Source organism: Microchirus variegatus (genome assembly GCF_963457635.1).
Source record: "Microchirus variegatus genome assembly, chromosome: 6".
Taxonomy (NCBI): domain Eukaryota; kingdom Metazoa; phylum Chordata; class Actinopteri; order Pleuronectiformes; family Soleidae; genus Microchirus; species Microchirus variegatus.
Window position 1 is genome coordinate 16499233 of NC_139807.1, and position 17151 is coordinate 16516383.

General features: G+C 39.1%; 1 protein-coding gene across 5 annotated transcripts; it reads left to right on the plus strand.

Moving 5' to 3' along the window:
• Window positions 1–118: 118 nt before the first annotated feature.
• On the plus strand, window positions 119–15969 carry tnip1 (TNFAIP3 interacting protein 1). Of its 5 annotated transcripts, none has more exons than XM_083891315.1 (18): window positions 119–144; window positions 5030–5212; window positions 5714–5857; window positions 5978–6063; window positions 6278–6355; window positions 7087–7296; window positions 7492–7586; window positions 7972–8149; window positions 8370–8462; window positions 8578–8643; window positions 10506–10637; window positions 10727–10855; window positions 10966–11103; window positions 11187–11312; window positions 11419–11499; window positions 11941–12150; window positions 12414–12498; window positions 14444–15969. In XM_083891315.1, exons 2-18 carry the CDS (start codon window positions 5065–5067, stop codon window positions 14650–14652), a joined length of 2208 nt encoding a protein of 735 aa, XP_083747441.1. In that variant the 5' UTR covers window positions 119–144; window positions 5030–5064; the 3' UTR covers window positions 14653–15969. The 5 variants fall into 5 exon arrangements, with proteins under 5 accessions (XP_083747441.1, XP_083747440.1, XP_083747443.1 ...); XM_083891314.1 differs by lacking the exon at window positions 119–144 and adding an exon at window positions 4086–4136; XM_083891317.1 differs by lacking the exon at window positions 119–144 and adding an exon at window positions 4086–4136 and having other exon boundaries at window positions 12031–12150.
• Window positions 15970–17151: the final 1182 nt, after the last annotated feature.

Consider the following 17151-nt stretch of genomic DNA (forward strand, 5'->3'; position numbering starts at 1 on the left):
ACACACCAGGTTCTGTTCAGCCTGAACTCACAGTGCAGGCCATTTTACTGGGTTATGGGAATTCCCCGAGTCTCACAGTGAAATTGCTTCCCCCGATTCACCAGTTTCCTTAAAAAGTGCCTCTCTGACACAAGCTCAATGTGGGTGAGTTGTTGTTTATTTGTTTTAACATTTGAGGCGTAGGCGTTTTTAAACATACTAAGATGCGTTCTCATTATTCATTATCTCCTGTAAATTTACAGCATGATAAAATCCTTGTCTGTTGTTTGGAAATATAGCATGGGATTAAGGACAGTGAAAATATTTTTTTCTGGTTGATATGCTGGAAAAAATGCCAACTAATTCTGTAGAAGTAGGGTTTGAACAGTCACAGAAGGCAAAAGCTTATTAACATACTAATAAAAGGTCAATGACTCTTCTAAAGTTTCTTCATTTTTAATTTTATTTTTTTAGAATATTCTTAAATGAATGTTAGTAAGATACAGACAAAGCAAATTCTACTGACATGTTACCAAATCAATGTGTAGAATACAATGTTTTAAGACAACACAAAATGTCTAGTGCCTGAATGATTTAAAATACACATATTATTATATTATTTGACACATTAAGGACACTGGTTTGTAGACTTTTATTTGTGCTGTTTTAAACAGTGCTACAGAGAGCATGTTAGAGTTAAAATGGAAGCGCAGTGTGATGGCGGTCCCATCTTGGCTGTGATAAGAGGTTTTGCAGTAAGCATGTTCCTGGTTAATGGATGTGACAGGCGCTGCAGTTGAAAGCTTGGTCTAAGTATCACAGAGTTAAGGACAATACACTGCCAATTTATTTTTGTTGGCGTCCCAACAGGATGAGGTTCATACTTAACACAGTGGGCTTCGGCTTGATGTTTTGCCCTCTCCTGTCTTTGTGTAATAAGGCCAACGCTTACAGAAGTAAGAAGAAGGAGAAAATGACGCGTGTAATTTGCTGCCCTGCAGAACTAAACGATCGGTGACATTCCCCGTATCTCCAGGCTCATGATTTATTTCTAGCAGGCTGTAACAATAAACAGAGCGTGATTATTGCTTTAGCGCACCATAACCGCCACACATGGAAACTAATAAACAAGGTCAAGGTGTCCAGTGGGAGGCAAAGTTGTGAAATCTTTTTGTTTTTAACTTTATAATTAAACTGCATTTTCTATTAGAGTCTATTAAATCTACCCTTTTTTTTGTATTGCAGAAACTAGAATTAGTGTTTACATAAAGAGAGGTTTGATTCTGAATAGGTTTGACATCATGTTCAGTGGTTGTTTCCTGAGTAAACTCAGTTGCTCCATTATTAGACTCTGAGGATGTTGCTCTGAAACTCATGACACAGGGGGTTTGTCTCAACTCGTTTTAATTTGTGACTCCTCTGAGCCATTTTGAAACGTTAACTAATAATTCTGACCAGTCATAAAAAAACTATGCACTTAGTCAGGAGGACCTACCAACCCTGGTGTGATTCAGTCTAATCCTCACAGATTAGACAGTTGTTGAATTACATCATACGTATTTGGGGTTTTTTCCATTTGGTTGAGGAATATTCTCTGTGAGTGTCTGAGGAGGAAATATGGTCACATATCACCTGTTTGTTACTTCCCACAAGATGTCACTATTGCTCTAAATCAGTGGCGTCTGATCTGTTTGGGCCTGCAGTACATTTATGACACTTTAGACAAATACGTTTCAATAATTACTGAGACACAGCATTCATGTGAACCTGCCACTTGAATCTAAAGTGTGTTTTTAATGTGTAAAATATCTCAACTGAACAACTAAATCCAAGAAATGTTCATCGAAATGTAAAACCACAACATGATGTCTCATATCATGGTGTGTGTATTAATAATGGTACACATTTGTATGAATATCTACTTTTATTTGCACATGAAAATTTATTAAAATTCATGTTTAATACAGGTGATACGGAGGTCGTGATAAGGAACACGCCACCCAATAGATAACTGCGTACAATAATCTGAAGAGATATTGAGATATCACAATTAGATCTGGAATGATTAGTTAAAGGTGCATTATGTAATAAATCTAAAGCAACTGGCCATAAAATCCTCCTAATATGTCACAGAGATTCAGGAATAATGTTCATATAACAAACTGAACTCACCAACAACAACAGTACAGCCAATATATTTGCATTAAAAAAATATTTTGCAGACTGCAAATCATGTTTATGTTTTGAAATCATGTTTTGGCATGTGGCGCCACCTACCGCCGTCTACCAATCATTGCAGTCAGTAGAGTCTCAGATGCCGAGCAACCATGGTTTGACAGTTAGGTCAGAAAATGAAACCTAAAAGACCTCTCTATTTTGAATTTGAATGTAGTAACCGTTTTTGGCCACATTCTTACATATGGTGCCTTTAATTATTCAATTAGTACATTGATAGAAAATTAAGCATTTTGCTCAGTAAAGTCCTTCAATTCCAATATACTTTTTAAATGACATTTTACAGACAAAAACATTTGCTTAACTGGTGTCAGTTTAATCAGTAATGAGTTTTGTTGCAGCCCTGATGATATCACAAACAACATACACTACGTTTCCATTTATTTGAATGAGGAAGTGTGTGACCCGTGTGTCCAAACCTTTGACTGGTAGTGTCTTTCTTGTCTCTAAATGTTAAACATGTCCTTTTAGATTACAGTGTGCACCTCAAAGGTTAAGTGTAACGTGAACCAGATCTCACTGCCTTCCTTTTCTGAGGAAATGATGTGATGCAATCACAGAAACCCCCAACAGCCCCTTCTCAAAATTTATCAATGAAGCAAAAAGTCATTCAGTAAAAATGGTTGCGTTCATCCCGCAGCTGAGGGGGGGGGGGGGGGGGGGGGGGGGGTGATGACGTTATATGAGCTTGTGGCTATATATGAATAATTATTGACCTATCAAATTATGACATGACACACAAAGAAAATTAAACACTATATATTATATATATATATATATATTTATGTGAACGGTTATTCATTCTAATTTTTGAGTGAGACAAACTATACTGTAACTAGAAAATTAAGAAAGTAATCACAGAAACATTGTGAGTGAAAAGAAGTAAAACCACAAGCAATCGTTGTAGAAAGCAAACTACAACGTAATTTTCATTTAAAAAAGTATAATTATTGACATAATCACTTGAAAGTTCGTATTGGTCTTTATTTGCTGTCTATTTGCACCAAATTAATTTTGCACATCAATCAGTCTATTGGGGATTACACCACAGCTCTTTGGAATAAAATAGAATAGATGTACATTAGTAATCCCGAACTGGGAAATTAGAGTGAAGCAGAAACAAGACACACAATATACATAGAATAAAAAGTAGAATAGAATAAAAATAGAACGACATGAAATTGTATGTACGTAACATAAATATGAGGAGTGTAATAAATATGTAGTAAATTGCGAACTGTTAAACTCTAACGGTACAAACCGGTAGGGAAGTATTATGAATTTACATGGCTATTGTGGCAGGAACGACTTCCTATAGCTGTTTGTTTGACGGTTTGCATAGTTTTGGAGAATATTTATTGGCTAATACATTGAATAAGTTGCCTTTTATGCAGTTTGCTATCATCAAATGAATTTAACACAATAATATCCTACTTGTAATTATGTATTTTTTTAAAAATTCAATTAATACTACAACAGCAAGTCAACTACACCTGCCTCTGGTCTTTCTCGCACCAACCGGCCGAGGCACATGACTGCTCGTCGTCTGCTTTTTTCTCTACTGACGCCTCTACTTGGTCATTTAGTGCTGAGTCTCTCTTATGTCTTTATTACTGTAAAACATTGGCCTCACTATGTAAAACACCTTGAAACAATATGTTGGAATTTAATTTAAATGTAGTCAGTTTAAATAATAATTCAGGTTAAATCGCCAGCACACAAAGAAGCGTGAATATCTCGCTCCTGTGTTTACATTACACTGACTGGTTGCTGCGGGTGTCCCGCTGACACACAGCTGCGCCTTGATTGGTCCGCGGGACTGTCAATCATATCGTTACATCAAACGTCGCGAGGTGGAATTTCCCAGGTCACTTCCGCAATAGTCTGGCAATCAGAGACGAGAGGCCACTGCGAGCTGAAAGGTACCCAGCCTAAAGACACCTCTTTGTTCTTCGGTTTGTAGTTTAACTGCGCTTTCGGGCTCCTTTGCCGCGCGGATAAAAAGTATCGTTAGCGGGTTAACGGGACGAGCTGACTGCGTCTTCTACCGCACTGTCATTTTAGTGTTAGCTAGCCGACAGCTAACGAGGATGTTGCTAGCAATTTGCATGACAACAGCGAAAACTAATATTAGCCTTCTTCAGCCAATCAAGGTAGCTATCATTAGCTGGATTGTGCTATGTTTGACTCTCGTGTGTGGGGCAGATACATGGTGGCAGGATCCACCTCACATTCACTTCTCTTTATCCAGCTTTTGTCTCTTTTTCCTGCGCTCTCTGACATGATCGTTGTTGCAGTTGTCAGATGTAGCTCTCACAAGCGTTAGCACATTGTTGCCATATGTTTCTGTTACAGTGAAGCAGCACTGTGGTGCTGGTGGTGTAGCTGCTTTTGTTCTCACAGAGCTGTCGGTGCCTCTTTATTGACCTCACCGGGCTTCAGCCATAGTTCAGCAGGTAGCCAGGTAGAAAGGGTTAGCTAAGACAGCACTGACAGTGATATGTCTACATTTGTATATATGTATTTATTCTGTTGTCTAGCAACATTACTGCCTGTATTTATGTGTGGTGGTGTTGCTACTGTGTGAGGTGTGGTTTTAAGCTTTTTTCTAATGCGTTATTATGAGGAAAACAGTATTTTTTTTCTTTATATTATGCAGTCAGTGCTTCTTTACAGCTGGCTGATGTATTACAGTATTTTATGCTGTTTGCTCTTAGGTTGCACCTCATACTGTTACATACATTGCTCTTCTTTGGCGTTTAATGTCACTTTTTCTACTTAATCAAGTGACACTTTTTGTGTTTTCTCTCCACAGTTCAGATGACCATGTCTAGGAAGTGAGAGACAGCGATGGAAGGTAAAGGTCCTTACCGCATCTATGATCCAGGTGGGAGTGAGGTGAAGGCCAGAGATGAGGCCGGAGCGGGAGTCAGCTATCGACAACTGCTGGAGGAGAACAGCATCCTGAGGGAGCGGATGAAGGGACTTAAGAGCTTAGGTAAATTCCTCAAGGAATCAGAGTTTTTAGCATTGCACATCTGTTGTGTGTCTTAACACCTGAGGATTTTTCTATATGAGAACATACATTTCTTTGTTGTAGTTTGTGTAATCTCTAATAGAAAACACTGGCCTAACCTGTGTAGCAGCATTAATTGGAGCCATATAGTAGCTCATGTGTCATTATAGGCTACATGAATTAATTTTAATGTGAAAGTACACAAATGCATGGGGGAATGTTTTGTACAGTAATTGAAGTGGAATCTCGCCAAACCTGTTGAGGTTCATTGCTCGTCTGTTGACAAGCTGACATGACGGTAGTAAGAATGTTCTGACTCACACGGGTGCAGCTTGCACAAGATTTCTAACTTCAGTTCTCTCACTCTTATTTGATGATTGCTCATGTGGATGTTTGAAGCTTTAGTAGTCAAAGAAAATGGGTCAATCAGAAACTAGTGTGCAGTGCTGGTGGACATAGAAGACATTTCTCTGAAACTTGCAGGCGACTTGCTGGAAGAGTCTCAGTCGGAGGCATCAAGACTTCGACAGCGAGTGGAGGAACTTGTTAGAGATAACGAAGCCCTCAAGTCCTCTAGCTTCGCTGCCAGTCTGTGTACAGGAGGACCCGTTCAGATCGACACACAAAGTAGGTTTAACAGTTGATAGAAGCTGTCACTTGCAGACACATGGCTTATTAATTTTTGTATACAGTTGTTAACCTCAAGCAAATTTCACAACTTAACTTAAGTGATATGGCTTGTTGCAGGTAAACCCTGTTTACATACCACCGCAGAGCCGAAGGAAGAGCATACTAGCTGTATAGGGAAGACGCTGCAATCTGAAAAGCCCAATGTAAGTAAACTGCTCCTCATATTAGAGGTTTTGTTTGTGACAAAGACATCTTTAAATACAATTTTTAGATGTGTAAAAGAGCATATAATTTGACATATGGCACCTGTCAATGAAATGTTTAATTTACTCTAATGAATTTTTTTGTAGTGATAATTGTGTAGACAGACACTCTATATACTCTGGGACCACTTACTTTTTTTATTTTTTTTTACAGGAGGCCCTAGCAGAGTATGAAGTTGTGAATATGGAGAAGAAGACTCCAGATCCCTTGATAGTATGTACCAGAAACAAAGTAATTAATTTGTGAGATTTATTTAGACCAAATTCAACCTTTCCTCTTTTTTGCTATTTGCTCAATTGTAAGAAGTTATTCATGGTGCTGTGACTCAAATCAACAAACTCAATACTGGTAGCTCCAGCCTGAGTCAGCCATGGGAAAGTCCAGGATTATTACTGAATAGAATTACACAGCTGATTCATTCACACACTACATTCTAGGGAATGTGTTAAAAGGACATCATTTAAGAATTGTGAGAACTAACTGCCTAGTCCACATAATGATTGTAGCCTAACGTGATAGAGATTCCAAAAACATTGGTTCACCACAACGAGAACAACAGGGCATAGCATTGTAGAGTTTATTCTTAACCATCTATAATGTCATTTACAAGTTATTTTTAATTTTCAATAATTGTTTTTATGGTTTGTCAAAGTTAAAAAGAAGTTACTTGACGTGGTTGTTTGGTATCTTTAATAGATGATAGATTACCACAGGGAATTCCGAAGTAACCCATTGTCACACATCAAGAGAAAAGGACTACATTTAAATACAGCTGGACAAACTGGTTTGAGTTTTTTAAATAAGTCAGTAACTCCTATTCCTAGAAGTAGTAAAAGGATGACTCTACACATTGTTGTGCTCTTTCATTCTTGTTGCTGCTTGAAGTAGCTGTCTAAGTTATCTCAGCCTCTGAGTCAGCTGGAGCGGATGCACTGAAAGTTTATCTGTGTGGCTAACTCTAGGCCGGGTCAGTGGCAGGAGTAATCCCTGTCCTGCCACAGGAGAACATCGAGCTTGCGAGCCAGCTTAAGAGACTAGAGAGCTCCTTCAGCATATTTGCAGAGGAGTCCAACCCGAACCAGCTGTTGGCTCACCTCGGCCGCATGGCTGTGGAGTTTCACCATCTTTCCTCTAAGGTCCAAAAGAATGAACAGAGAACGTCCCTCCTACAGGTATGCAGCACAGTTTGAAGAACAAAAGAAATGAAAAATGTTTGCTGTTGTACAATATTTTATTCGTTTCAAACTTGATATCATCACTTTTCTGTTTTTGTAAATGTTGTATTATACATATATGTTTTAATGGTGATTTCTCTCAGCAATGTGCAGGTCTGTATAAAAAGGCTAATATGTTTGTGTGTTTTATAGACTCTCTGTGAGCAGCTCAGACAGGAGAACAATGAGCTGCGAAAGAAAATGGAAGAGGACCATCATATTAGGAATCGAGACTTGGAGCAGCTGAGGTAATGTTTCACATTCTTTTTTAATTTGACTTGTTGCTTCTCCTGAAGCAGACTATTGTAAATAAGCTGTTAAAGATCATGAACATGTAAGATCTGTGTGTATTCCTTTCAAGTGTTTCTCAAAAACTCTTAATTTCCTCAGAGAGTTTAGTTTTCTTTGGCATGAATCAGGGTTTGATTATTTTATCTTGTATCCTGATAAAAACACTGATAACGGTTACCTTACTTTTACTTTTGCTTGGTGTTAGTCCAGTGCTCTCTGGGCCAAGTGGGTATTGTAGGTTCTTCCCAAAGTACATCCTCTAGGCTGTAACCAAACTTCAGCCTACACTGCGAAGGGGCATTGTTGATGGGAATTATCGTTTTCTTTTTCTTGCTGCTTCAGACAGGAGAACCAGAAACTCAAGGAGCTTGTCACAGGAGGAGCAGCAGTGACAACAGCAGCAGCAGCCGCGTCATCTGCCACAACATCTGATACCGAAGCTCCAGAGGCCAAAGAGGAGCCAGTGAAGGAAGAATCAGCAGCTGTACGACCTAAGATGGAGGCCACCACACCACAGAAGGTAGTTATTAAATATTACTTTTACTCATGTGCAGACGAGCATATTAAAACTGTTTCATGTAATTAAATCTTGTTTTAATTTAAACTTGATTTCTCTTGTATATAATAATAATTCTGATACATTTAATCTGTGACTTGAAACTTGAAAATTGTTCACAAGAAGTGTGTAATGGGAGACTGTTGTGGATGTGGATTTAGGAATATTTTATTGTTGCCCCCAGAGTGGAAAATCTGCAGAGAAAACCCCAACTAAACCTTGTGATGTTGAGGTGTATGAAAAGAAGATCAAGCTTTTGGAGAAGCAGAGAAAGGATGTGAGTCTCTTTTGCTTTTACTGCTCATCCTCTTTTGCCATAGGGGAAAGTCTGTGCGTATTTAGTTTCCTATATGTCGAGTGTCATTTGTTTCACTTTCTGGCGCTGCTTACAGGTACTGGAGGTGAACAAGCAGTGGGACATTCAGTGGAACTCCATGAAGTCACAGTTTGAACAGAAGGTACAGTAATGACTTTACAGCTTTTATGAATAGTGTGGGAAGAACCAGATGTGTCCTTGACTGATTTAGAGCTCTCGAAAGAGAAGTAATACCTAATTCTCTCCAAAACTCCTTTGACAAACAGTCTTATTTTTAATTGTATGCAAGCTTGCTTTTAAAAATGTAAACACTTTTGTTCCATATTGTGAAACATTGTCAGTACTGCAGAATCTGCTGAGTATGTATATTTTTATATTTTATTTTGAATGCATATGTACCTATTCCAAGTCAAGCTTAATTTTTTTTTCTTTTTTTAGTTTATTTTTTATAAATAATCTATTTGCTTAATCATTGGGTCAAAATGACCTTTGTCTTCCACCAAACTAATTACAGCTTCTGTAGTTGTCAAGGGTAGCAACTGTGTCTCCTCTTTTCTAAAGGGATATTACTTCAAATAGCTGGGTGTTACTTTCATTTCCAGTGACTCCTATTGAAATTGATTAAATTTATATATTCAAGATTCCCTATATTCAAGATTGTCAGTCAGCAAAAACATCAGAGATGCAAAACAACACAATTATGAGCATGGCTTTTGATTAAAAATACAAATGAAACCATAAATAGTGGGATAATGAGAAGTCGATGGATACATCAAACTGATAAGTAAAAATGTTATTGCACTGCATAAAATATTGAATAAATAATAGGACGATGACCTACTATGGCATGTGTTGCAGATCAGAGAACGGTAGTGACATAGGTGCCTGACATAGGTCGGAACAATTCCACCACCACTATCATATTTTAAGAGTTTTTGTTTCCTATATATGAAGAAATGGCATTTTGAAGGCTAACATTATTGAACATCATACAGAAAATACCAGCATTACAATGATCTAATCGGACTTAAAATGTAAACATTTTGCCACAAATGGTGACATTTTACATTATGGGAATAATGTTTTTTTCTTTACTGTTAGGATCAACATTTTTTTTATCCAAGTGAAAAGACAGATGTGAAGAATTTAGTAATTTGGAAATATCTTAAAGGAACATAGGCTGCTGATGTTTTAGTGCATCAGTTGGCAGTGAAAGAGATACGTGCCTGTATGTGTGTTGTCTGTGCTTGTCCAGTGGAAAAGGTGAAATCTTGCAATAGCTCCCTATCTCAACGAACTAAACCACAAGGCCCGTCACACTTCAGTAAGAATTCCCCTCACCTCCTCGGTACCCACTAACTTCCTGCTATGGTGCAGTCAGAGGGCAGCAGAGATACAAATGTAGACTCTCTTAGACTCACACACCTACGCTTGTTCTCACCCACAATCATTACCAAATCTGCATTCACGGTGTTGAGATGGGGACACCATGCAACCTAGGGTTTAAACCACAGAACCCTAGATAGATCAATTTGCGTCACTAGGTTTGCTCATATTTTACACAGAACACAAGTGTGTTTTGAAAATATGTCCTTGTTGCTGTAGCTTGGTTTATGTATTGTAAACATATTTTTTTCATGGTGTATTTTAAAGATTTAGTTCAAGTTCATAATAGGTTTGTAAAGCACTTTATCTTCTTTGTTGAAATCCTCTTCATGTCCTGTAAGTACCATCAATAACAGTTGTTTGAGGGGAGATTAATAACCAATCATTTACTTTGGATTAAACAGATTGACTTGCTGGTCTACCTGTCGCTCACTGACCTGCCTACCTTGTGTAGTTCATTATTATCATAATGTTTAGGGTTTTATTTCAGTTTGACATGAAGCTGATGATGATGTATGTATCAACAAAGCTGTCCTTGGCAATCTCTCCTCCTCGCATCTTCATGCAATGTGTGTTTGCTGTCACTGTCAACTAAATGGTTTTTTTCTGGTGTCTCAGATCACAGATCTCAGACAACGGCTGGCTGAGTCCCAGAAAACTGTGCTCGAGCTGGAGGCGGAGCGAGAGCAGAGGCAGCGTGACTATGACAAGAAGCTGCTACTGGCCAAATCCAAGATTGAAAATGTACAGGTGAGAGTACTGAGGCACATGGCAAAGAAAAAAAACACACCACATGATACTTAATGGAATGTGTTGTCAATGTTCTGTGTGTGTTTTAGGGGGAAAAGGAGTGTCTCAACACGGAGACCACTGAGCTAAAGCAGAAGATTCGCTACCTGCAGGATCAGCTGCTTCCGCTCAGCAAACAGAGGGAGTACCAGGAGAAGGAGATCCAGCGCCTCAATAGGGTGAGTTCAGAAGAGATGGAAAAAGTGTGCGACCGAGGACAAAGATATTTCTTTATATTTATTCTCTTTTGTACTTCCTGATAGTCGATACATGTTCTGTCTTACGTCAGGCGTTAGAGGAAGCCTTAAACCTGCACTCTCCTTCATCCTCTCAACAACCACCACCTGGCCAGGGTAACTTTGCAGACGCTGCCAATAATCTGAAGAAGCAGGAATTGCTCACTCAAATTGCTGTACTAAAAGAACAGGTTAGAAATGCAACAAAAAAACACATGTGCCCATATACTGTACACACACAACTGGTGTACACAAATGCTGTTATGTACATTAGGTGAAGATCTTTGAAGAAGACTTCAGGAAAGAGAGGAGTGACAGAGAGCGAATGAATGAGGAAAAAGAGGATCTGAGGCGACAAGTTGAGCGACTCCAGGGTCAGATTACTAATTTGACCAATCAGGTAAGATGTGTATTCATCATCAGGAAGATTTAGTTGTTGTTGTTGTTTTGTTGCATTGAAACTTGGAGTAAGTTCTTGTTTTAATGTCATATTGTTTGTTTTCCAGCTTCATCAGGCACAGAATGAGTGTCAGAGAGAACGCACTGAGAGGTGTAAGCTGGAGAGGCTGCAGATGCATCATAAACAGGTACTGGCTGCAGCTCAGGTCTGAGCCTGGTAGTATTGCAGACATATACATTATACAATTAAAATGAGGTGTCAGACTAGATAGGTGCAGTGTTTGTACGTTTTGGTCATTCATTTAAGGCCCAGGTATTTACTGAAAGCTGCTTTTGAAGCCTTTGGGATGAGTTGTAATAAACCCTGTAGTCTAGCACCCCCTTGTGACAGAACACAGTCACTTAAGTTGACTGTATATTTCTTAGTGGAGAAATCAGTACTATAGGACAAGAGCCTCACTCCAGCAAGCATGTTTCAGTGCATTCGGGATCAGCAGGTGGAACATTTATGCTCCTCAGTGTGAGGCGGTGGCGGTGGGGGTTGTAGGTGAGCAGTGGCCCATGCCAGTTCAGAGTAGCAGCCGTGCACTGATCACAGGGATCACGTGTGTACTTATGATCACTCGTAGGGGCAGCAGCAGGAAAGACGTACTTCAGACCCCACGTCAGGCTCAGTGAACGGCCCGTTGAGTCCTCCCTACTGTGGTCCCTTTGTGCAGGTGGGACCGCAGGGCCTTGAGGGCTGGCCCATACACTTCACTACCCGGATGCCCAATGCAGCAGGCGCCACAGCCACAGCAGCACCGCCCCCTGTACGAGACTTCCAGCCTGTTACCCCGGTAAGGGTCCTCTGAGGCCCCTTTGTCTCTGTCTCTGGAGTGACTCTTGGTCACTGAGGAAATAAGGCTCTTTTCTCTTACTTGTACTCCTCTCTTATACATCAGAGGAATGAGCAGATGCCATAAGGTCTAACTGCAGCTGAGTTTAGCCACGTTTACATTCAATACATTTGTTAGGGTACAGCAAAGTCAAGAGCCGTGGGTTATGATACACAAGGATGTTTAGTGTTTTTGAACTAAGGTTGTGCTTCCTCTTTGTTCAGGGTTTTCCCTGGCAGTCATCATTCCCACAACCCAGAGGGGCCAGAGCAGTTGGAGAAAGTTCAAGACCACCACCAGAGAATGCAGGTATAGTACAGCCAACTAAGTATAATATTAATTATTTCAATCGTATTTAAAAACACATTTCACATTACACAAAAATTAACAAATACTTAAACGGGCCACAATTAGCACGTAACACGTACTATAACTTCAACTCTGGAAATTGATCTAATTATCCTTTCCCTGGTATATGGTGAGGGTCGCGCTGATGCACCTGCTCTTTCACGGAGGTGTCCCGCATTTAGATATCCCCAGGGAGCCATCCAGACCGGTCACCGTCACTTTCCACCTTTTTGATCAATAAATAAAATATATATCGACTTTAATAATGACAATAACAATAAGCAAGTGAATGGAATGGTAGACAAACTGCTGGGAAAAATAATTGTAGTGTGGCACGAAATTTACTGCGGTTAGTATGACTGTGCATGGCCGAAGGTAAGATTAATAATAATTTAAATCATCATATTCTGATTGCCTTTTGTGTCATTAGTATGAAAACATAAGGTAAGGTAACTTTTATTGTACCTGAGGGTAGATTTGGTTGCAGATAAAAAGAGAGTAGGCTGCTTACACACACATAGACAACATTAATGACATTGACAGAAAACAGTGAGATAAACAGTGGTAACAGTGCTCAGCCATAAAGACATGGTTTAAAAAAAAAAATTAAAAAAAAGTATTAAAATTCAGGGGATAAGATGCAGTTTAAACATGTTTAAATGGAAACGCATAAGCCTACAACTTTTGGAAAAGTCTCAAGCGGCGCTCGACACACGATTCCTTCCAGCTGATGGGAATGCTGTCAGATCAGCAAATTCCATCTTCCTTCAGATCCTCAAATGAAATGGCTGCAATTCAATCTTGTGCACTTGTAGGGAGCACTTGTATGGGTGGATTATGAATTTGAGGAAGGTGCTGAGCCCACGGAATTATCTAAAACAGGAGTTCGGATGTGAAGCTGCTGGAGATCAATGCATGTGCGATCTTTATGAAAAGTCGGGTGCGCTGTCTACCATTAAATTAACGTGAGAAGTTGTTAAAATAGCATGCATATAAATTAGTTATTATTCTCAGTTTATTTTACACAGCAATTCCTGCAAAGTTTTTAGGTTAACGAGAAGAGAAGAGGATTAGTTTGTGTCTGACAGGGTGGGGGCGTGGCTTTGTGATGTTGGTCAGAAAGTCACGGCGGACGATGTTGCATTCGTCAGCATAACCCTACTACAAATATTGTGATTTCATTTTCGTCATCGTCGCTCCAGTATATTGTCACGCTATGCATCCCTGCCTACCAAGTAAAGTACTGTATCAAGTATCTAAGTCAAACCGCAAACATGACCCAGGGCTTTACCGTTCCAAACCATAAAGTACTGTACCCAACAAACTTTACCATGATGGAGAAACTGCAATTGAGGACTTGCATTGTTAAGAATCGTCCTACTGTATGAAGCCTGTGTGTAAAGGGTGGATACTGTTCGTACATGCTGCTGAACACACACACGTACACACTCAACACCCACACAGACTGTATAGTATTCAAATTCTTCATTACACCTCAAGATGTGGTTTGATGCTTATGTTTTCTGCCATAGGTGCATGTGATCTTTTATCTCTGAAGGTGGAAACGGCAATTATTCAAACCTCTGGTGAAATTTTATCACACACAGAATACACCAAAGTACAGTTTTCAACTGCACTCGCAGTCAACTAAACTAAAGGACAATGGAATCATGTTTGAACGTAATCAACCACCGAGTGCTTATGGGTGCATTCATACATTTAATTGTAACAACGACCATCCCGAGTTACTCTGTACAATGATGTGGCAGATTTTCAGTTTGTGGCCACACTGACAACACCAAACTAAATTTTGGTGTTTTAATAGGATTTGTTGCATTTAATTGTGTATACGTTTGAAAGCCTTTCTCCATTCATATCATAGTCTTTGTTCTGTCTGTACCTGTAGATCAGTCTGCAGCAGCAACAGCAGCAGCAGCCACTGCAGCAGCGGCAGCAGCAGCAGCAGGATCAGGAGCAGGAGCAGCAGGAGGAGGAGGAGGAGGAGGAGGAGGAGGAGGTGGTGGTGGAGGGGGAGGGGGAGGGGGAGGGGGAGGAGGTGGAGGTGGAGGATTTGGAAAAAGGGAGAGACAAAACATTGACCCTGGAAAGCACTAAAGCATCACCGTACCCACCTAAACAAGTCTGGGTAGTAGCATGAAACCAGTTTGTCTTTCAGTTGACAAGGTGTGATTTGATCTATAATTTTCCTACTGAACTGTAGATATCCAATTGTAATGTTGTTTATACCAGCGTTTTATAAGGCTATTTGTGAAACACTTCGCTATTCTGAATGAAATTTTATTTAGATTTTTTTTTTTCTTTTTCAGGATCTGAAGTCATTTGTTAAATAGGTTGAATAATTGTGATAGTCTCTCTGCAAATATGTAACAACTTGACACTTAGTTTGTTACATAGGAAGCCATTCCCCAATATGACTAAGACTACATATACCTATTCCAATGCTGAATGATTATATAGGTACATTAAATCAGAACAATTTAAAATGTGAGTAATTTATGAAAATCTCTCCAGTACCTTTTAATGTTATAGAACTGTCCCATATGTGTAACTGTTCAAAAGTGGTTGTTGAAATACAAAAATTTGGGGGAAATTCATTTTGATTTTATCATACCAAAAAACATGATTGTGATTATTGATTATTTATTTATAACTGTTTTGATAGTTGCATTGACTAAGTGTAAATCATTGTCTTTAGTAATGCTGTTCTTTCTATGTTAGTGTAATCCCAATATATTGTAGCTATTAACATTGTATGTTTGTATCGGACACAATACACAATGCACAATACATACATAACCTTTTTTTTTTCTCCATGACAATGGACCTAATCTCATTAAACACAACACTTGTACTTTACCACATTTGATTTGATCGCTCATTCTCATTTTGCTACTCTCTGTATTGTTACCCATGCTTTAGTCCCTGCACACAGCGTCTAGGTTACAGAATTAAACCCTTTAGGCAGGAGAGTTTGCCAACTTCGACTCATTTAGTTTAAGAAATGAAAATTCTAAATACCGCGTAAACAAGAGAAATATTTGCACAAGTACCTCAAGGCTATGGATCCAGTTTTTCAGAAAGCACTTTCCACCACATTGTTTGGCTTTTCTCTGTGTGGATAGAGTGATAAGGTCATGCAGAGCACACAAGGGAGCTAGATAGTGACGATGTTTAAAGGGATACATTTACATCTCAAATCCAGCCACTTCCTCAAATGAAGACCCATCAAGATTTCCTTTAAAAAAAAAAAGCAAGGTGTTCTGATACAGGGGTTCAAAATGTGTCTAAATAAATTTAGAAAACAAATTGAAACCAATTACAGGTAACATTCTGATAGGTGAGCCCCGACATGAGCTCTTAGCAAAACTGTACCTTGAAGATTCCCCTTTTTTTGCTGTTGGCAAAAGCACATGTGAAACTTTTGTATTTGACTGGCTTAATAAATTTATTCCAAGTGTCTGAGAGTTTTACCCTGCTTATTCATGTTCATATTGTGTCTGTTTATTAATTATGCTGAGGTTTTTGGCCACAGAAGGTGCAGATAATGCTTTTGTCTGGGGATGTAGGGAGTGCTTTCTCTTTCTTGAATGATTCTGAAATGTTGCTTGCTTACCTCTATGACGCATCACAATATCACAGCTGTTTCACATTAAGGAAAGTGATGCATCAGTGTGTTCACTACAATTTTGTTTTAATTCATGTGTAATGTCTAACAGATGCTGGACGGAGCTGATGCCACAATGCTGTAGGATTTCAGTGCAGCCTGAATGATATGAAGAACTACCCTGAGCCCCAGACCCAAAGAGACACCTTACAATATGTAGCCACATTGGAGAAAATTACACTCATGCCTTTGTCGTTGCTGAAGTTCAGAGTTCACATTTAGAGTCTTGGCATTGTATTTGTAAATGTTTGCACTGCTGCAGATAAAAAATGGGTCAAAGCGCATTTTATTTACTTAAAACGGTCACAGCAATTCCTTCTTGTTCACTAACTCCAGCTTTTTCCAAATAGAAATGTGTAATGTGTACAAAACCTACAGATAAACAGATGCACAAACAGGCTTGCCAGAGCCTCATTAGGACCAGGTTTTGATCCCCAAATGGACTGCTGGTCCTGAAGAGTCCTCCAGTCCCACAGAGAGACAAACAACCATTCATCCCTATGGTCAATTTAGAGCAGGGGTTTATACAATTTACAATTTAAATTATGAATAGCATTCATTCAATTGCATACACATTAATTCCAGTGCTTACTCCTAACGACTATCACAGTTTTTTATAAACGCGATCAATGATGGAACATGAGCACAAGTGGCGAGAACATGCAAACTCCATATAGAAAGGCCCTTGTTCTTTGACTGGTTCTCTTGCTGCAAAGGCAGGAGTGCTAAGAGCCTAAGAGTAAATATTAAAATGAATGAAGGCTGTGAGAGCACCTCAATTATATTATTTTGTTATTCAGTCTCACAAAGGTGCAGTCTGTTAACAAGGTAAATAAAAGAAAAAGAAAATTGTACTAGTATGTAAATCTATGGAAGCGAGACCATTGTATTTATGTTTAAATTTTTATACTTTGTACTTTACTTTGACA